Below are 22,093 nucleotides of genomic sequence, written 5' to 3'. Positions count from 1 at the left end.
TGTATGGCACGTTGCTGCTCTCTAGTGACAGAAACAAAATAAAGTAGTCAACTGAGTGATTACTGTTAATATTTTGGGATATTTTTACGTGTAGACAACAATCAGCCAACATGTAAATAAAGACTTGAAGTCCATTTGAAACTGAGGCCATCTGACAACAGAAAGAGCACAAGCAGTTCCTATTGTGATGGTTTCTTTTCTTCCTTTCATTCTTTCTCTCACCTCTCAGATGGAGCTGTAATCTGGTTTTACACGTTTTCGGGCGGCTCCTGTTCATTATCAATTCATAAAGCCTGCAGTATTTAAAGACACAAGTCCTGTACTATGAAGCAGGGTTGTGGCTTATTCAAGTAACTTCACATTCACAGTACTATGAAGGTGTGTCTGTGAAGAGTCTCAGTCATCCAGGTCAATTGTAGAACCACCTTCTCTACTATGAAGGTAGTTCAGTTCTTACTGGTGTAGATCACCATGGTAAGTTGCTGTGATTATTGATAGAAGGGCTTCACCATTCAACAAATATCCCTCAGACATCTGTGTGCAGATAGTGGGAGGATCTAAAGTTTTCTTTAATTTTTTCCAGTGTCTTTGCTTTTCCATTTGATGTAAGATTCATTGTTCTAGAAATATTATTATAAATTCTTTAAGCAAAACATCTATTTGTACTAATCGTTCTTGTCTGTTTCTTTGTTTGCTGTAAAGATGGTTAAACTCGTCTCTGAATCTTATTAGCCAGTAGAAAGTTCTTGGATTATTCCTGCAAACTCAACCCACTTGGGTCCTGTACTACAAAGCAAATCCACCATAACCTGGATGTCTTTTCTTTGATTTCATTAAAAACTGAAATTGAACATTAGTAACAAATACAGATTAGTAGACATAATTATTCGTTGGTCTTTCTTTATTCATTGATGTATATAAAAGAACTGAAGAAGCTTCTCAGATGAGAGGTTAAACATCTTCAAGAAAGTTAAAGTCCAGTCACTTTTCTTTTCAAGCTCTTTAGAATATATAAATATAATTATAATTATAATTATCCATTACAGTCAAGCTGTGTAATGTAACAAAGCACAGTGTGGTGCTCTGATACAGCTTCAGAGTTCTAAACAATTGATGGGTTAAAGTTCCTTAATCAATTTTATATTCGACATATTTTACTCAGCCGAGTGTTGTTACAGACACACACACACATTAATGACAGTGATAGTCTTGCAGAAAGCAAGGTCCGTAAGGTCAGGTAACTTTTCATGTCTAGATCTTTACTCATAAAGTGCAGTATCAGCTTGAGTAAGCAAGCAAATGTGTTCTTTTGCTCCTTTTTGCTTTGGCTGTGCAGAATTGTTCAGTATGAGTGATATGGGGTTCCCTCTGGTGCAGACACGGGGGAGTGCACATGCTACCCAATGTACTGTGAAGACACTGACTGCAGGAAGGAAGTCTTCGTCTTCTTTCCAGGTGTGATTAATACATTTTATTGATGCTTAGGCTTGCATTTCTCTGAACTGCAGACTTGACATGAATCTTTTTTACATCCTCATCATAAATCTGCCACATCTGGTCTCTGTACGGACCAGATCCACAACTGTTTGTTCCATCATCTGAGTATTACAAGGCGATTCAGCTGAGGAGCAACTGGCCTGCAGTCCTCCCCTGTCAGGTCACCTGAGGCTAAAGTAACTCAGGTGGACAGAAGGGAGATCTCCTTTAATGTAAGAAGGGCTTCACAATCCATCGACCTCGGCCATGTCATGCCGGAGCTTTACTGTGTTTCCAGTCTGGGAAACCTGAGGCAGAGCTCTATAAAGTACATGCTCATCTATGTTAACACAATGTTGCACTCCACTCTCTTGACTGCCCAGCACAGAGTCCTGACATCCACTCAATTGAACACCTTTGAGAGGAATTAGACCGGAGACTACAAACATTCATGTCTAACCTTACAAATGGAAAAATTAAGAAAAATTCCTATAAACATGCTCCGAAACCTCATGGAAAGAGTTCCTGGAAGAGATGAAGCTGCTATAGCTGTAAATCATATTAAACCAATATGAATTAAGAATGGGATTTCACTCAGGTTCACATGTGTGTGAGGGCACACAAAACAATACTTTTGGCAATATAGTGTAGCTTTGTGTGACGGTACAGGATGTGAAGCCTATTTGCACTCACCTGTATTCATAAGGTGGCATCCAATATCACCAGTGGATGGGAGTCGTGGCTTCCCATATGGAAAAGAAATAGTAAAACCATATATGATTTACTCATGAAAGTGGCCACTTTCTCATTACTTTCATATATTTTTTTAGTAAGTATACAAAACATACAAGTTTCATTATATAATTTTTCAAGGGATCTTATATGTGTTTTCACTCTTGTATGCTTTTCATACAAGTTTCATACAAGACAGATAAAAACTTTATAAGATTTATATACATCTTTTCCATATGGGTTGGCAGTGTCTGGCACAGGAATGGCAGATGCAAAGTAACTCTGTTATATTGCAGGACATGGTATCAAAAAGAGAAGCCGACAATAACACAAGACTGCTTGTTGTGTAGTGTTTCAACACAGTAAACATCAGTGTGCATCTGAGTGAATACTGTGTTCATCCAGTGTGTTATAGACATAGTAAATTAAGCAAAAAAATTGTTCAAAAACATTGGACATGCAGGGATGTCATGCTCAATATTGATGTGTGGTCCGGTGACCACGGTAACTGAGGTTTTGGTGCATGTTTAGTCCTGGCTTGCCCACTGGTTTGGTTGCTATAGTATTGAAAAATATTTATGATGCCACAAACTCCCAGATATTGCACTTTCCTGGTCTTCTTGAGCAGTGAAAAAGCTTTATGCAAAATGTCTCATGCACACACACACACACACACACACACACACAAACTACAAGCACTTTTTCTAGGTCCAAGTGCTTTCTGTCTCACATTTGCACATATTCAGACACCAGTGACAATGTGTGACAATAGCAAAAGTGGCCATTAGGTGTCGCTGTTCAGATGGTTTTGAAACCTTGACTGACCAATAGAATAAGAATGTTTGGTCTGGGGGACAGAGGCACTCTCCTGTCCCTAATGACAGAGCAATCATTATTTATTCCCATCTGGCAGACCTGATAGGGAAAAAATTAGTGAAGGAGGACAAAGAGAGAGAGAGCGTAAGAGAGAGAGGAAGCAAACGCAGGGGAGGGCCTACATACAGTTAGGGGAAGGGGCGGGCTTTAGTTGGTGTCATTTAAAAATAAGAAAAAGAAATCTAATTACCGAGAAGGGAAATAAAGAACACAACCATGCAGAGTAAGTAAAATATATATATATATACATCTTTGTCTCTGATTGTATGCTTTGGTTGGTAACTGAGGGCTGGGTTTGAGATGATGACAGAGAGTAGAGTCTAAACTTTGATTTAGAAGTTGTGGCTTTATTATATGTGTCCCCTGTCACAAGCATAGCAAAGGAAGAAGGTGTAAAAGGAACATTAATGGCATCAAATTTGAGCTAAAACCTTACACAAACAGTGGAGCATGAACAATAATTATAGAGAAGAATTTGAATTTAAGTGTTAGAGAGCGCACACACGTGTGCGGGTGGGGAATAGTTATGATTATTAGTTAATTGTTTAAATTGTGTTGATCTACTGGACGGTTGTTGTTTCATAACTAAGAACTGAAGCCAAACCTGAAAATCTTCAAATTACGTTTAGTCTTCGATTCAGTTTCAGTGACACCAGTTTGATCGTGTTCAACAGAAGGCACAGGGGTCCTAAATGTCCTAAAACTGCTTGAAATTTGAAAATTTCGATTGTGGATTTTTGTATGCTGATGTTTTAAGAGTCAAAGCAAAAATAACTTTGAGACATGAATGATCTAAAAATGTTTGTGCATTATTCTTAAATCAACCAAATGCATTTACAGTCATGGCTCTAATTTAACACCACGTCCAGATGAACAGAATCAACTTTTTGGGATTGAGAAATAAACGTTTTAATGATTATTGTTTGTTTTTAAATTTTGCCTCAACATGACTTTGACGTTAATTTGATGGGTTTAGGAAAAGTATTGCATTAGCTTTTTAGAATAACAGCAACATTTATAGACAGTCCCTCATTTTCAGAGGTTTTAAAATGACTGGTCAGTTCCTGCGTTATTCTATTATAAATTAAGCAGATAAGGAGAGGTGGAGGTGGTGCCACCTTCATTACTTCTTGATGCATGCTCAATAAGGTGAGTGAATCCTCACAAGTTGATTCTGCTCATCTGGACGTAGCGTTTTAAAAAAAAAACAAAAAAAAACAAAAAAAACCTCTGCTACATCCAGATTAACAGAATCAACTTTTGGGCACCTTCATTACTCCCTCAGTTCACCAGTATTTCTCCATTGCTCTCTCTTTTGCTTTCTTGGTATCATTATTTGCTTTATCAACAAGTAATGAGGATTTTCACCCTCACAGCTCGTCTGACTGTGAGTCCCAGCAGCTCTCAGTTCTTTAAAGGAGACTTTGTGTCTCTGAGCTGTGAGGAGGACGACAGCTCTGCTGGATGGACTCTGAGGAGAAACACAACCAAACAACAGAGGACTCGGTGTGGAGATGGGTGGGGAAAACCAGCTGGTTCTTCCTGTAACATCAGTAACACATATCAAGTGGACAGTGGTGTTTACTGGTGTGAGTCCAGAGAGGGTCCCATCAGTAACATGGTTAACCTGACAGTCACTGGTAAGCTGAGTGTGTGGAGTTAGTGTTGATGAAGCTGTGTGTAAATGGATGAAATGCTGTAGTTTGTCTCTGTGTTGAGGTGGATCAGTGATCCTGCAGAGTCCTGTCCTCCCTGTGATGGAGGGAGATGACGTCACTCTGCTCTGTAAAACAAAGACCACTCCCTCCAACCTCCCAGCTGCTTTCTATAAAGATGGCTCCCTCATCAGGAAGCAGCCTACAGGTCACATGACCATCCAGCATGTTTCCAGGTCTGATGAAGGCCTCTACAAGTGTGACATCAGCGGTCATGGAGAGTCTCCATCCAGCTGGATCACTGTCACAGGTGACACACTCACCTGTCTGTGTTTCTGCAGCTTTCAACATTCACAATGTGACGACAACTTAATGACTGTGTTTGCTTTATTTTAGGGGAACACACCACCACACCTCCACCTACATCCACTCTTCCTGGTTCTACCTCCGTCACTCTTCCTGCATCACTTTCTCCTGCTGCTGTCTGCGTTTTGTCAGTTTTTGGATCAGTCTGTGTTATGGTCGTGCTGGTTTTACTAATTCTACTGGTGAGGCGATTTGTTCACAGAAAGCCTGAAGGTGAGCAGATTTCATATATACATATATATACGTGTGTGTGTAATTTTGTTTATTTATATGTTGTTTATTTTTTATCTTGGTTCATGTCATCGTAACTTGAAGAAGACGACATCAGAGATGATATCAGATACAGTGAAATCAAAATCTCAAATCCTCATCAACAGCCAATGAGGCGGCGTAAAGGTAGTGTGTGTGTGTGTTTTCTAACAACATTCAAAAACAGGAGAAAACTTGTTTTGATGGTTAATGTAAAGTGGCTAAAGTATAATATTATGTTGCACTTTTCAGGAGAAATATCTAAATAAGTGCTTCAGAGCAAAAATACTAAAACATTGAAACAGTAAATTTACCAAGAGCACTTTTAAAAAGATGATTTTTAAACTGCCGTTTAAAAGAGACCACAGATTTCAGGCTTAGAGCGAGAGCACTACAGAATTCGGGGTTATTATATATATATATTAGTATATTTTGTTCATAGCGAATAGTGATGTGTCGGTCGCAAACGAAACGATTCTTAGAGTCGGCTTTTTGAAGTTTCTTTCTGTCTCTCTCACACTTTTTTTTGCTTCACGCCGCACGTGAGTCTTGTGTTTGCACTGAGCTGAGGGCGGAGAGGTGGTAGTTGCACTCGCAGTAGCACAGGAACAGAGCAGGTAGGAGAGCGAGAAAGAGAGCCAGGGACAACAACGTCACATTAGAAAGGTATAGTAATCATCCACAACTATTTTCAGTTGCGGATGATAAAAGATTCAGAAAGTTTATTCATGCAGTGAATCCTACGTATGCAATTCCAAGCAGGAAAACTCTCTCCCAAAAAATCATCCCAGACATATATGACAGAGAATATGCATCTTCTTGTTGTTTTGCATATTTTAATTTATATTTTATTGTGTTCTAGTTTGCAGTGTTTTGTGTTGTTTCACTTTAAATTTGTTTAAAAGAAAAAAGCTGAAAATTTAAATAGTTAAAAGTTGAAATGTAAATAGTTGGTTTTTGTATTTTATATTTAATTTTTTACATTTTATGTGCAGAGCGGGCACACTTTGTTTTGTGTAATTCTTTTTGAACCCCTGTAGAACTGCAACCACGTAAGCTAGCGCAACATTTTTTTTTTTGCACATGAAACCGGAGGAGATTTTATGCCATCGGCTTGTCCTAAGTCACGGTTTCCGTCCACAGAGGCCTTGCAAAAATTTTGTAAAAAGTATTTGCAGGAACAAAAACAAAAACAAAAACTTGTAACACTTCCTAACTGGATTAGACGTCAGCGAGAACTATCGCATGTCCGCCATTATCTGCCCGAAACCCGGAAGCGACATAATTTATGGAGAAAATGTAGTTTTGTACCTTCAGAGCCGTATAAGTTATACTGGTGTTTTTAAAAGTCATGTTTGACTTTATGGTTTTCTGTATCGTTTCTGGGATGCTTAGAACTCAAATTACACTGCTGGAACAAACATGTTTTTTTTTTGTTTTTTTGCAAATTTGCATTATATTTATTTTTCGGTTTTCCTTCAGTATTCAAGAGTGTCTATGAAGACACTCTAAAAAATTTCCAGAGGTGGGATACTATGTTGTCCAACTTTTTTGTATTTGCAGTTTTGAGGGATAAATCTCTGAAATTTCTCTAACTAGAAATATATGTTAAAAAAAAAGAAGCAAAAGGTAAGGAATTTCAGAAAAATTATCTATAGTTATAAAATATAAAATATAGATTTTTTTCATTGGTGTTGTGCTTTTTTAATGCAAACTTATCATAGTTTACAAAAAAAAGTTTATGTGATGGAGGGAACTGGAGATCAAACATATAATTTACTAAAAATATCACATGGAGCTGAATTTTTATTTATTTATTATTATTTTTTTGCAGACCTGTGTAATTAAAAGACTCTCTGTCTCTTTGCTCTCTATAGATAATATAGGAAGAAAGCTTTTGTGTGGTGGTAAAATCCTAGGTTATCCTGATCTTAAAAACACATTAAAAACATTTAGCCTTGGCAAATGTTGAAGACTAGTTTCAGAAAGTCTTATTAGTGAATGCTTTGGAAAAACCTTTAATTTCTGTGACATATGCCTCTAGGTTTAATCTTTTTGATTGAGGGGACACAACAAAGCTCCTCTCGGTAGATCTTCTCTTCATCAATAAACACAGTGATGGTTTCTTAGAACTTGAACCTCAAATATTGTGTAATAAGAGGACAAAACTCACATCACTTGGGAATAGTATTATATTCTGTTTATATATTTATTTTATTTTATTTGTTGTTTTTAAACATACTATAAGACGTTGTTAGTGCAGTAAAAATCAGACAAGGGTAGGTATGAAAAAAAGCATCTATTAATAGAAAAATTGGATTATTCAGTGTATTCAGATACACAGCTGTCGTCATTTGTTAGGCAAATAACATGTCTAGACCCAAACCTTAATTTTACTGCTACTTGGTGACTTTTTTTTCTGCTGGCTGTGTATTTGCCATCAGTGACATTAGTAGTAGCTCATCCTGCAGCATTATTTGTCCTTGAGATGCTTTTAAAGAGTTGAGACATACTTCAAGATGACAAACTGATTGTTTTTCAGGTCACCGACAGGAAGGCAGAGATAAGGAGACAGGACCTGAGATTACAAAACCAGATCAACACATTGTGTAATAGCAGAGGCCTACTATAGGTGTAACATCACAAAGTGTTCTGGTTATTGTAGGGAGCAGACTTGTTTTGATGGTTGTGGACCATAGATAGAAACTGCACCCTTCCACAACACACATGGTCTAAAATTAATATCTTGTGGTTTAATTTCACATTAGCATCCAAATGAAATAATTCACTTTATTTATTTATCTTGGATTAGATTTGTTTAAGTGATGCAACCAAAACTTAGTCAGTCGATAAATGTTCACACTGCTCACCTGCTGAACCGTTCACACGGCTGTTTTCTACATGCTGGACTGCCTGTTTTTCAGCCTGTGGTTAGTCTGTTAACATAGCACAGCAGCTCTGTGGTTGTCCAGTTTCCTGTTTCTAATGAAACACCTCAACTGCTCAGGTTTCGCTGCAGGGCAGCAAAAGAGATTTTTAAACTCTGTGTACGTGCAATATATTGACAAAAATTTTCATTTTCAAAATATTAATTTTATGTATTAAAAAATAAAAATGTACAGTTCTTTTATTCATATCTATCATCTGTCTTGCACCTCAGATAAGGTGCCTGCACCATCAGCACAAAGCAGCTGTTTCACTGCTAATTTGAATACTGGACACAAAAGAAGGAGCTGGAATGGTTTTGCATCATATTTAAAATATTAAAAGTAGTATAAAAATGACCGTAGTGTCTGCAGTGATGTCCTCTGTGTGTGTTTTATTGTGCAGAGCTTGTGGTTACTGTACACACATGCACAAGTGTGATTTCCACTCTCATCTACAGAACAGAAAGCTCCAGCAACACTTGAAGCACAGACACCAAATTTATTGTCTATTCAGACTTGTAAGGCCATCGCCTTCAGACTTTTTAATCTCTTCTGTGCATCATGGAAGATGCATGATGGGAAGTTATGGCAGAAGCATAGAAAATCACTATTTGCACCAAAATATCTGCAAAGAAGAAGCGCAGCACAGTTTTTGCAGTTAGCAGAGATTTTGCAGTTAGTGTGACGTACACGCATGCTGTAATTTTAGCATGTTTTCATTAAAACAGTGCTGTGATCAGTTGTCTGCTTTAAATATAGCCTTTAGTATCACTTCTGTTCTCTTCTTTCTTGACAGTGAAAGTGTTATTCCTATTTACACAATTTAAAAAAGTAAATAATCTAAATAGTTTTTTGTGTTGTTTCTAATGCAATGGTAAGTACCACTATGACTACTACATTGACGTCTTGTTTGTGTGTTTTATTGTGCAGAGTGTGATCCAGCTGGAATCTACTCATCAGTGCGAACTGGAGACGTCAGTTATGGACAAATCACCATCAAAGAAAAAATAAACAGATCAAAGACCAGAGGTACAGCTTATTATGAATTATGTTATGAATTTCTTTTAGGGACACTAGAGGAGATCCTGCCAAAATAAACACAGTCAGGGATCTTTTGTTGGGATAAATTAGCTGCAGGCTGTATGAGCACCTCTGAAACACCTCTGCTCATATGCATCCAGGCTTGTGTGATGTGATACATCCTTGCAACCATTCATGGGGTTTGATAATTGACTCGGACCATCCATCTGTTTTAAAAGTTGAAGGTTTTGAGAGCTTATTGCAGGACAAACACAGGAAGACAAACTCAAATTCTCATGTATGACCAAGTTAAAATCAACATCTAATTTAACATGCATGTCAGAGGCCACGTGGCAAAACTAAGTAACAGTTCCCTCTAAGCTGAGCGCGTGAGCAATCGCACACTGCTGACACAGTCTCCACACAGAAAACCAGCGAAATTAAAATAAATACATGAGTTTACTTTCATTTCAATTCAAGCTGGATGTTTTTTTGTGCGCAGTGCAGATTTTCTGTGTGGAGACTGTGGGAACACTGGAACATTTAACATGTATGAACTGTGATGAATTGTCCATATCATCATATTTAAAGCAACCCTGCTTTAAAAATGACATCATTAAGTCCTGACACTGAATCAAACTAACAATGTCTTAGATAAAATGTTTAAATGAACATAATTTCTCACACAAATGCTATGAATTACATTTATCATTTATGTGTTATTGTATAAAAAAGTCTGAGCATTAAATATATTTGATGGCTCTTAGGTGATTCACAGTAACAGGTAACTTGAACCTGAATTGTAGCTCCATCAGAATCAGAATCAGAATCAGAAAGACCTGAAATATACGACGTTGAAGAGAAGCACAGGGCACAAACAGGCAATAAGAGTGAGATAAGAACCTGCAGAGCTGCTCGGTGTTGTTCATATGGATGTGTTCTGATAAAGTTAGAAGTTATTCTTTTTTTAGCAGAGCATCACAAAAAAAGGTTGGTCTATATGTCTGAGAGTAAGCTTAAGCATTATACTATAGACTATTACAGTCACAATCTTCATAAAAGAAACATTTTGCATTAACACCTGAATTTTAAACATCTATATTTACATATTTAAAGCCTCCTCTTTCTGAAATGCTTTTTGAGCCGTGAACTCAGTTAAAGTGTTTCATCAGAAACAGGAAACTGGATGACCACAGAGCTGCAGTAGGGTTTTGCTTAAAAAGTTTTAAAGTTTGGTTTCTAATCATAGTCCTGATGATAGTGTGTATATGTTGTGATAAAGTATTGGTCTATACAGTGCTCTGTGGTAAAATGAAACAGGAAAGATGACCACAGGGCCTCTGAAACCTGCTGGCAGTTTCTAAGAAATCTGATCATGATGCTTACTGGGAAATAACTTCTTTTAACACACATCCTGTATGCTGACAGCACTTTCTATGTTTCACTTCCAGCACTCGTGTCCTGTTAGACACTGTTCCTCATTATGCATTGACATTACATACCTTTTCAGGTTGAAGACATGAGATTTATTTTTGTTTTCTTCTGGCTCACCTGAAGCACCAGTATAAACAGTGACAGGCCTGTGGTAACGTCATCGTTAGTGCACGCAACAACTAATACGGTGACTATAAAGTAGAGTTAATAGATTATTGATCCTTATGCACACGGGTGGAACCAAGTCTGAAGATAAACTGATAGAACTGGAGAAAGATGCATTTACTTTTTTCCAGCACAACTTTTTTAAAAGAAGAATTTCTTGCCAACTGTTGTTTTCACGTGGACACATTTTAATCACGTTTAAAGTGACATCACAGTGACGTGAATGTTTCTAGCTCTAGGTTTGAGTCTTGGGTCAACTTTCAGCCTGGGCATTAAGCTTAGCACCAGGACTTTTTCATAATTAGAAATCCGAGGGCTAAATTTGGTCTGTTTTTATTCTTCATCTGGTCATATGATGGTTATTTGCGCCCATCAGGGAATCGCAACTTGAGCTTTTATTGAGAAATATTTATCTCTCATCAGGCTGTGGGTCAGTATCAGCAGAGGTTTAGAGTGAAACCATTGTGAGACGTTACCTGTGATGAGGCCAGTGTAGGGGAGTAACGGAATACATGTACCGCCGTTACGTATTTAAAATACAAAATATGAGTAACTGTATTCCGTTACAGTTACCGTTTAAAAAGGTGGTATTTAGAATACTATACTATACTATACTATACTATTTAGAATACTTTGTTGAAATAAATGGATTACACGGCGGTACTTTCCTGTTTCATATTGTGGGGGGTCAGGACTGTTTGGGTTTTGTTTGACAGCTACGTTCTGTTGTTCCAGGTGGCAGCGTTACGGTTGCCATGGTTACAGGGTAACGCTCTCTCTGCGTGTTTCCTGGGTGAGAGAGCACCTTGTTGTTGTTGTTGTTATGCTAATAAGCTAATAAGCTAAGCTAATAGGCAGAATGCTACAGGTATAGCTCTAAAGAATGTAGCATCATGGGCAGTGTAGTCCGTGCTGCAGGGAGAATGGACTGCCATACACGTTATGTGTCTGTGAGCGAGGGAGGGAGAAAAAGGAAAAGTACGAGCTGTCATCGAGCAGAAACGGGAGCTGGAAGCATGTAAATATAATAATAACCACTGCAGCCAAGAAGAGTGCCTGACGAGTGTGGTGTAATCTGTGTATAGCCTGTTTTATTGTGAAAGGGGTTCGAAAACAGGAAGTGAATAATAAAGGTCGGAGTTTGTGTGCTCTACAAGGTGTCGCTTGAATCCTTGCTAAAACCACGACATGGTGTCAGAAGTGGGATCGCAGTAAAAGCCTTGTCATCGGGGAGTGACAGCAAGCGGCTTTGGGAGCGGTAAAGAGTTTTTCTCCAGGCGATAAGATGTCGGACGAAGAAGCGGGAGCTAGCGCAACAGCTACACAGCCTCGCACGTCACCGCCCCACCAGCAAGCTAACGGCGGCTGTAATGGTAACGCCAACTTACCCCCGAATGCCACATTCACCATCCAGCCTCCCGAGCTGTTTGATTTCTCAAGGCCACAGCAATGGGAAAAGTGGATAAGGAGGTTTGAAAGATTTCGACTTGCAAGCAACCTGCACCTTAGCTCAGAGGCTAACCAGGTAAACACACTCATCTACTGCATGGGGGATGAAGCAGATGATATCCTACGAGGGCAAGCTTTATCGGACATACAAAGGCAGCAGTACCAAGCAGTAAGAGACACTCTGGATACGTACTTTGTTCCCAGGAAAAACATTATCTATGAGAGAGCCCGCTTTAATCAAAGAACACAGCAAGCTAATGAGACTGTTGACTCGTTTGTCACCGCACTTTATGCTTTAGCTGAAAACTGCAGTTATGGTGCACTGCACGATGAGTTAATAAGAGATCGCCTCGTCGTGGGTCTGAAGTAGAGCTGGGCGATATATCGAGTTTTTAAAAAATATCGATATATTTTTATACGAGATATAAGATGTGACAATATCCTTTATATCGATATAGTCTATGTTACGTTATAACTACACTTGTGGAGCCGCAAGTTTGCCTCTCTTTCGTTCACTTTTGTCTTTACGCAACATTACTCGGCCTCGCCTCTCCTTCACTGAACACAACTCCCCCGCCTCCCCCATCGCTTCACGTGCAGGAAGCGACAAGATGGACACGGCAAATCTCCGTTAACGAGTTACTGCGCTTCGCCCCGTGCGTGGGGCTGGACGCCGTCGACGTGTTGGCTAGCTAACCACGCTAACAAGCTAACCACGCTAACGCCATGCAGCCCAGAGGCGCTGCACAGCCTAAAATCCTTTCATTTTCTCAAAAGTTGACAGCGCGCCTAATGTATGAATTCTGGTTGTGCTTGATGGCCGCGAAGCGATTTTATGTGGTACACAGCGCTCAGCAATCTGTCAAAAATGTTTTAGTACGACTTTGGTAAGCTACGGAGCTGCACCGCTTGATGGATTGTCGGAGCATTACGGCTACCGAGGAGCCTCGCGGAGTGATACGTACTGTGCTTCAACGTAATATTACCCTACTGTGTATAAGGACCATAAATGGCACCTGTTAAGAGACGTGGTTACGAAGAGGATTTCAAACTCAAGGCTGTCAGTCACACAGTAGAAGTTGGGAACAGAGCAGCTGTGAAATCTGTCTTTGTTATTATGCTCAGCGTCTTTTAGTTTACATTTTGACTGCACAATTGTGAGCTTTTTGTTATGCACAAAAACAACATAGTTTTCTTTTATTTATGGAGCATTATTATTTAATAAATGCTCATAATTTATTTTTGAGTAAATTTTATGTACATCTATGTTCTATGTTAATAAAAGTGCCTGTGTGACATCTGGGACACAGCTTTGACTAAGAACTCTCTTTTTGTTCTTACTTTATGGCTTTAAAAAAAAATATCGAGATATATATCTTATATCGCCGTCCAGGTAAAAAATATCGAGATATGAATTTTGGGTCATATCGCCCAGCCCTAGTCTGAAGGACATCAGCTTAGCGGAGAGACTTCAAATGGACAAAGATTTGACATTGGAGAAAGCGGTTAATCAGGCCCGTCAGTCTGAAGTCATCAAAAAACAACAGACAGACATCAGAGGGGAAAATAAGATGGAAATAGATGCTGTGACAGCGAAGCACAGGGAACAAAAGCATTCAACATTCAAACCCCGAAGAGAACGTAAATGCACAACAAAGGACAAAACACCAAATGGGAGATCATGCTACAGGTGTGGGAAAACCCCTGCGCATGGTAAAGGACAATGCCCAGCAAAAGATTCAATATGTCACTCATGTGGTAAAAGAGGACACTTCAGTAAAGTGTGTAAATCTGTTAAATCTGTGCATGTGATAGAAACAGACAAAAGTGATGATACACCCGTGTTCCTTGGTTCTGTAGACGCAGGTTCAGATCCTTGGTATGCAGACCTTACTATCAGAAACCACAAAGTTAGATTTAAGATAGACACAGGAGCTGACGTCTCTGTTATCCCAGCCCAGATGTATTACTGCATAAACCAAAATGAGACAGAGTTAAGTAAACCAGATAGACCACTGTTTGGTCCAGGTGGTACTCCACTTGATGTGTTGGGTATGAGCAGAGAAACAATTTGCAAAGGTGAACAGGAAATACAGGAAAATGTGTACATTATCAAAGATTTGCACATAGCACTGTTAAGCAGGCCAGCTAGTGTCAAGCTGAACCTTGTGTGTAGAGCTGACAGTATTGACATGAATGTGTTGAATGAGAACTACCCAAAGTTGTGTCAGGGATTAGGTTTAATGCAACAACCTTATACGATTAAGTTGAAACCCAATGCTGTGCCTTTTTCCCTGGCCACACCAAGACGGGTCCCCATCCCTTTGTTAGGAAAGGTGAAACGGGAACTGGAAAGAATGGAGTCCATGGGAGTAATCAGCAGAGTTGAAGAACCAACAGAATGGTGTGCAGGTATGGTCCCAGTGCCAACAAAAAACAACTCTGTGCGTATTTGTGTTGACCTCACCTCAATGAAGCAGTGTGCAGAGAAAAGTACATCCTGCCTTCGGTTGAACAGACACTTGGATCCCTGGCGGGAGCAAAAGTCTTCAGTAAGTTAGACGCAAACAGAGGCTTCTGGCAGGTTCCATTGTCACCAGAGTCTGCACACTACACAACATTCATTACACCCTTTGGGCGCTTCCACTTTAACAGACTTCCCTTTGGAATAGCGTCAGCCCCAGAACATTTTCAGCGTAGAATGTCAGTGATCCTTAATGGGCTGCCAGGTGTGGTTTGTCACATGGATGACATCCTCATTTGGGGACAGGATCAGCAGGAGCACAACGCCAGGCTGCACACAGTGCTCAATAAACTGCAAGAGGCCGGTGTCACACTAAACCTGGAGAAATGTGACATGAGCAAACAGGAAGTGAAGTTCCTCGGACACGTTTTGTCTGCGGAGGGAGTACAGCCAGACCCAGACAAAATTAGAGCGATCACAGCAATGAAAGAGCCATCAAACGTCAGTGAAGTGCGCAGCTTTCTCGGGATGGTTAACCAATTAGGCAAATTCATCCCAGGACTGGCCGAAAAAGACAAGCCTCTAAGAGACCTGCTCTCGAAGAAAAATCAGTGGGTTTGGAGCTGCGCACAGCAAAAAGCATTCAATCAGCTGAAAGGCGATCTGACGTCAACTCCCATTCTTGCACTCTATGACCCAAACAAAGAGTTAAAACTGTCTGCAGATGCTTCCTCCTATGGACTGGGAGCAGTCCTATTTCAAAAAGAGGGAGAGCAATGGAGACCTGTTGCATATGCGTCTCGTTCTTTAACGGAAACAGAACAGAGGTATGCACAGGTGGAGAAAGAGGCGCTTGGACTAACATGGACACTTCTCCTTAGAGACTGACCACAAGCCACTCGTCAGCCTGCTAGGACAGCAAGCTCTAACCGAGCTTCCACCTAGAATCCAACGGTTCCGCCTAAGGCTCATGAGGTACAGTTACACCATCTCACACACTCCAGGCAAGGCACTCCTCACAGCAGATGCACTGTCACGTGCACCCGTTAACCAAGACCCTGATTCTAAGGCTACAGCTGAACTTCTGGATGACACAAATATATATGTGGATGAAATAGTCAAATGCATGCCTGCTACCTTGACATACATCACACAGTTAAAGGAACAGCTAAAAACCGACAGCATATGCTCAGATGTCATGGCTTTTTGTCAGAGCAGCTGGCCAGAATACAGCCATCTCACAGGCCCAATTAAAGCATATTGGCCACACAGAGACACCTTAACAGTACACGACAATCTGCTACTGAAAGGCACCAGACTAGTGATCCCTACTGCTATGCGCCACTCTGTCCTCATTGCCCTACACGAGGGACATCAGGGAATATCTAGATGCAGAGAGAGAGCCAGGGAGACAGTATGGTGGCCTGGTCTGAGTGGGCAAATAAATGAACTTGTGAAAAACTGCACCATATGCATCAAAGAGCGTACCAACCCAGTGCAACCTTTCCTAACAAAGGGATGGGGACCCGTCTTGGTGTGGCCAGGGAAAAAGGCACAGCATTGGGTTTCAACTTAATCGTATAAGGTTGTTGCATTAAGTTTGTGTGCTCTACAAGGTGTCGCTTGAATCCTTGCTAAAACCACGACAACGAGCCCAGTTGTAAGTAAGCTATTAAGACTCGACTGTACACCGTGTTCGTGTTTTCCTCCAAAAACAATAAGTTCTGTTGGAGCAGCCTTTCAACGCCTCTCTCTGTCTCTGCTAGCAAAGTTGACCCAGACAACAAAGTAAAGCTAGTTTTCAGCTACGAGCCGACACAGAACCCACCGTATTAGCCAGAGGTCCCTTTACTACGGTTCGGAGCCGCGGACCTTCAGTAACAGTAATAAATCACAGCAATAGTACATTCATGTAGTTGTAAACAGCATGATAATATATTAAGTAATCCAAAGTATTCAGAATACGTTACTCTCATTGAGTAACGTAACGGAATACGTTACAGAATACATTTTGGGGCATGTATTCTGTATTCTGTAATGGAATACATTTTAAAAGTAACCTTCCCAACACTGTGCAGGAGTGGATGAGGCACATGATCAATAGTGGGTCAGTGGGACAACTCCCACTAGGGATTAAATACTTGGGACTCTCCACAATTTCACTTTAGAACTGAAGAAGAAGAGAGGTGTCCAGAAACGTGATGAAGTCCGGTCGCCTTCTTTCCAAGCTCCTATACAGACACAGAGAACCACACAGACGGGTTTTTGGAGCTGTAAGAATTTGGACTGTTTTAACTGGGAACTGAAGGAGCTTGGAACGGGCTAATTGTGTATTTTATCATTTTAACATGTGTTTTTAAGATAACATGGAACAAAGCAAAGAAAAAAAATAGTAGACCCTGAACAACCAAGACATCAACAATACAGAATTATGTTTCTTATATAGTTTTTGTTGGAGCAACTTTTTGAGCCACGCCTCTTTTTTAACATTTCATATGAAAGGAGATAGAAAATAAGAAATGATTGTCTTGTAATGCATTAAAGTCTTGAGCAATAGTTCTCCAGCATCTCTGAAGACTTCAAGTTTTGTCTAGTTTCCATTTTCAGAGGTACATTTCTCTTTTTGTTAATTTCTTAAGCCACTTAACAATCATCGAAGTACAAAAAATTCACCTAACTTAAGAAATGAACCAGTGTTGTGTTTACACATAAAAGAAACCAAAGCAAAACTTTTTTTTTCTATTCGTCTGTATGTATATGTGCACCAAAAAGCACACATACACACAGAGCTTGTGTCCCATTGCAGACAAGAAAAAGAAGGAAGGCCAACATTCTTAAATGTCCAGTGAGATTTATTATGCAGTCATCTATATTTATCTATATGTTTATTTTGGTTCATTTCAGCCAGTGGAGGGAAATCTGGAGGTGATGACATCACATACAGTGACCTCAAAATATTACATCATCACCAGCAGCAGCCAACCAACCGGAGCAGAGGTATTGTTTTGTGTGCTGTGTGTCTGTCAGAATAAGGAAGGTCTAGTCAATAAGTGATCTCTCTGCTTTCAGCTCAGACAAGCTTCTCATGTATTTGCATCCATCCTTTACATTAATGCCATCTTATGCTATCAACAATTGCTTGTTGTCGGAAGCAAGTTTGCCTCCCATAGAGACTGTAGCATCTTCATTTCACAGGCGTTACTGTTAACAGTGGCTGGAGCTAAGATACCAGCTGCTTTTACTGATTGTTTGCACGTTGTGGATACGCCTCTAGTCTTTGGGAGAAGATTATCATGCTAGACAAGCTTCCACTGGATCTACTTTCACTTGTCCTGAGATCAGCTACAAGCCTTGCTTTGAGTGGAAACACAGCTAGGATCAGCAAAAAGAGGAAGAAGGACTTAAACATTTAAGGAAACATTTCCCTTCTCCTTAAATCGTATGTTCCTGCCAGAGCATTAAGATCATCTACTCAGTTACTCTTGGTGCAGCCTAGATCTGGCTGCACCAGAGTTGTGGAATAACCTTCCGATTGTGATCCGGGCGTCTGATTCCATCCAATCTTTTAAATCACGGTTAAAAACCTATTTGTTTAATCTCGCCTTTCCTGCTTGTTAATGCTCGCACCTGACTTTTAGACTTACTCTATTTTTTCTTATACATATTTTTATGGCTTGTGCTTTTATTATGTTTCTATTTTGATATGCATTTTATATTACCCCTGTGTATTAGTGGCATTGACCTGTGAGGATATTTGATACTTTGCTAAGGCCTTATAATACTCGTGTTACTTCTCTGTCTCTTATGTTAAGCACTTTGGTATACCGCTGGTTTTTAAATGTGCTCTATAAATAAAGATTGTTGTTGTTGTTCTACACTAAAAGTGACATGTGTGGTTGTTACATTTACAAGAGACAAACATGTAACTTGAACAAAATAACTTTATGTTTCTATGGTGAACGTAATTAAATCATGTAGGATCTGCTTTCAACAACTTAAAACTAGTTAAATTTATTCATGTATAGCAAGAGTGCTTAGTTGCCTGGCTTTGCGATATCACAATATCACATGCACAGAAGACAGATCATACACACACCACATGTATGCTATCTCTATTTATTGTGGCTTAACCTGTCAAGGACAGAAAAGTAAAGAAAATTCAGTATCAATCAGCTTTCCCACTTTTTTTTATTTTTTTAGCTTGGATTGACAGTTTGATGGTGCAGTGTTTAGCACTGTTGCCTCAAAGCTAGAAGTTCCTAAGCTCATATCCATCATCAGGCCATTTCTGTGTGGACTTTGTGTCTCCATGGGCACATGCAAGTTAGTGGGATTAGGTTAATGACTCTAAGTTGCCCATATGTGTGAGTGTGAAAGGTTGTCTGTCTCTCTGCGATAGACAGGTGACCTGTCCAGGGTGTCTCTGGCCCTACGACAGCTGGAATTGACTCCTGCCTCCTGCAACCCTGATGTGGAGATGGACAGATGACAGCTGTGTCCTAAATCCATTAAACTGGAGGAAAAAAAGACACACATGACAATTTTATGTCAACCAGAATTTGACTTTGTTGATCACTCCAAAGAATAACTCTTTAAACTCTTTTTACTTATCTGCATGATTGAGCATGCATCGATACTCTTTAAATGAAGTTAAAATAATCATGGGAAGGATTTCCACATTAATGTCTTTCTATTAAGTACTTTTATTGGACTAACATAATTGCACGGGCTGGATCGACTCAACTGAATTCAGTTGGACTCAACTGCAGTAAATAAGTTCACTCATCATGAGTTAATGAAGTTGGTTCATAAAGTTGGAATAAAGGAATTGCATAACGCTCAAATAAAGCAATTTAAACGCGTGGAAATTCTCTCAATGATTGTTTTATGTTTATTTAAATAGATTGCTTTAGGCCACGTACGACAAGGTTGCTTCTCTGCAACTTTGAGCAGGGGAATGGGTCCTTACTGTCGTCTATTCAAACATGCTGATTGACTGCTCAGAGTATCCGGTACAGTGTATATATTTTGTGACAAAGTTGAGTCTGTTTGGCATTTCGTGGTAAAATGTGTGTTCTTCTTTTAATATTAATCACAAATGACCAGATATAATGGGCGGGTCCTTGTTCTTACTCAGTTAAACTTCATTACATCATCTATATCATGGACGTCTGGGTGCTGAACTTTATTGTAACACCCGGGCAAACAGCTGAAAGAATTTGGCCCCAGGAATCAAATGATACAGTTTATTAAAGTGATTGAATCCCTTGCTGTGGGTCTTGGGCAAATTACTTTGCCAAAGGATAATGTTGAAGTTTGGATTTATGCTCATATTTAATGATTTATGAGTCCCATGTTAGCGTTCAGTGTGAGCACAGGATGTGGTTTGAACTTAGTGAAGAGTTTGAATTTAAGGGAGGTGAAACTTTAAAAGTTCAGGCAGTCAGGAAGGAAACTACTGCCTGGTTGTTTTGCACTCTTTGGTCAGTTGCAGCTTTTTTGTTGTTATCCACAGAATCCACGTATTTGAGCTGCCTGCTGGAAGTATTTTCAGATTTTGTCTTTCTTTTAGTTTGGCTAGAACACCTAATAAATAAATTACCTATATATGTGAATATGTTTCCAATTCGGATCCTCCAGCTTAAATTTTCATCAGTACGTTTTTTTTTAAACAGGGAGGCTCTGAGTCGCACTTCCTGTTTGGTCTATTTCACATTATTTGTGACAGTTTGGCTCCAAGACTATTAATGTGAAATTGTGGCACCACTGATGTTGATTTTTTTTAAATAAATTAGTGACTTACTTTAACTGTGACTGGTCTCATATTGTTTGAACTGTGTGTTCTTGTGTTTTCAGAGCTTCCATCAAATCCAAATGCTGTCTACTCCTCACTGAAGAAATCTGCTAATCCAACCTAACAACCAGCTGCTGGTCAGACCAGAGAGCTTTCGTTATAAAACAGATGTGTATGTATTTTGTTTGATCTCTTCATTAAATGCACTCACAAAACTGCAGACAGACAAAGAAAAACTGAATGGGTGATGAGACGTTTTTGTAAAGAAGCTCTAAAAGTAAATGTATTTTTGTCACACTGCCTCTCTATGTCTGCAAGGCCAAAACAGAAACATTATACTGTATTTATATGCTGTATATTATATAGTCTATAACTGATAAATAAACATAATGCAATGTGTTTAAAATAATCAGTAACTTGTGGGACCCTGCTGTCGTCTCCGCAGCAGAAATCAGTTTTTTTGTGCAGGATCAATAAACTTGTTGTTTTTCTCGTGTGGTTCTGTGGGTTTCATGAAGCTCTCTGATGGAAAACATGAGTTGCTGTGGCTAACCCATGCACACGTCTCCACAGAGCAGATAGAAAACAACAAATATCAATAAAACCACAACCTCAGACTGAGAGCAGCGCTAACATCACTCAGCGGCTGGAAACTTCACACAGAAGCTTGAGAAGCTCGTACGTGTCTGTGTACAGTAAGTTTAGATTCAAGGAAATGAAATATGTGAGACTTTAGATGCTGTTTGAAATAAATACGTCTCCATAGTTACTGTGTTGTTGATATCTGTGGTTGTGCTTGCACAGGACACATAGTGAGGACATCATCATTCAGTGTGATGATGATCTCGGTGTCGATTCAGCCAAAATTGGGGTCAGATTATGCGGCCATAACAAATGCACACTAACATGAATCATGTGTTTCTGAAAGAGAGTAACTTCTACTGATATTTATTTATTTTGAATTTTCGCAATACCAAATACCACTGGGACCCGTCATATGACACATTTTATTATCAAAAAGGTGAAGTAAACCATTCATTCATAATTTAGAATAATCTGGAATGAAGGAGAGAAAATCTAAGATTAGCACTGGTTCAGGTGGAAAAGTGAGACTTGCATTTAGCAGCAGTCTGTGTGGAAGCTCGCTTGCATCGCTTGTTGTTGGTTTTTTGTTTGCTTCATTTTTCAAAGCAGCGCCTCGTGTTTGTGTTAGAGGGATTTTTATACAGTGTCTCTCTGGTTTCCTTCAATCCATGCTTACACGCTCCTCAGTAAAAACATGAATTTAACTTTGTTCTCAGAGAGGTAGGAAGAGGTTTGAGCTCTACATGTTTATTATTATAGGTATGAGGATGAATATCATCTGTTCAAACCCAAATAATTATCTGTCTGCAGATGTGATCACGTTAGTTTTGTGCCTAAACTGTCAACACGGTCTTTCCAGCCACTTTAATTATATACAATCAATAACTGGTCAGTTTACAGC

At 39.5% G+C, this 22,093-nt stretch overlaps 3 protein-coding genes across 6 annotated transcripts in view; 2 read left to right on the top strand and 1 right to left on the bottom strand.

The window, feature by feature from the left end:
* LOC146521521 (coxsackievirus and adenovirus receptor-like) overlaps positions 1-22,093 on the top strand; it is a 209,033-nt gene that overhangs the window by 26,220 nt on the left and 160,720 nt on the right. The window lies entirely within an intron of this gene.
* LOC146521532 (uncharacterized) overlaps positions 1-22,093 on the bottom strand; it is a 144,603-nt gene that overhangs the window by 89,055 nt on the left and 33,455 nt on the right. The window lies entirely within an intron of this gene.
* On the top strand, positions 1,371-21,098 carry LOC146521533 (uncharacterized). 2 transcript variants are annotated; one of them, XM_085155095.1, is made up of 7 exons: positions 1,371-4,724; positions 4,804-5,049; positions 5,136-5,318; positions 5,424-5,501; positions 9,212-9,310; positions 17,718-17,810; positions 20,670-21,098. In XM_085155095.1, exons 1-7 carry the CDS (start codon positions 4,439-4,441, stop codon positions 20,729-20,731), a joined length of 1,047 nt encoding a protein of 348 aa, XP_085011221.1. In that variant the 5' UTR covers positions 1,371-4,438; the 3' UTR covers positions 20,732-21,098. The 2 variants fall into 2 exon arrangements, with proteins under 2 accessions (XP_085011221.1, XP_085011220.1); XM_085155094.1 differs by having other exon boundaries at positions 5,421-5,501.

Source organism: Neolamprologus multifasciatus, chromosome 3 (genome assembly GCF_963576455.1).
Source record: "Neolamprologus multifasciatus chromosome 3, fNeoMul1.2, whole genome shotgun sequence".
Taxonomy (NCBI): domain Eukaryota; kingdom Metazoa; phylum Chordata; class Actinopteri; order Cichliformes; family Cichlidae; genus Neolamprologus; species Neolamprologus multifasciatus.
This window is presented reverse-complemented; position numbering and strand designations above follow the sequence as displayed.

Bases quoted from the DNA above. Each gene is read 5' to 3' on its own strand.
- LOC146521533 (XM_085155094.1), top strand. From the start codon at position 4,439: ATGAGGATTTTCACCCTCACAGCTCGTCTGACTGTGAGTCCCAGCAGC. The intron at 5,050-5,135 runs GTGACACACTCA...GCTTTATTTTAG, and splicing joins CAGCTGGATCACTGTCACAG to GGGAACACACCACCACACCT. The intron at 9,311-17,717 runs GTACAGCTTATT...GGTTCATTTCAG, and splicing joins AAACAGATCAAAGACCAGAG to CCAGTGGAGGGAAATCTGGA.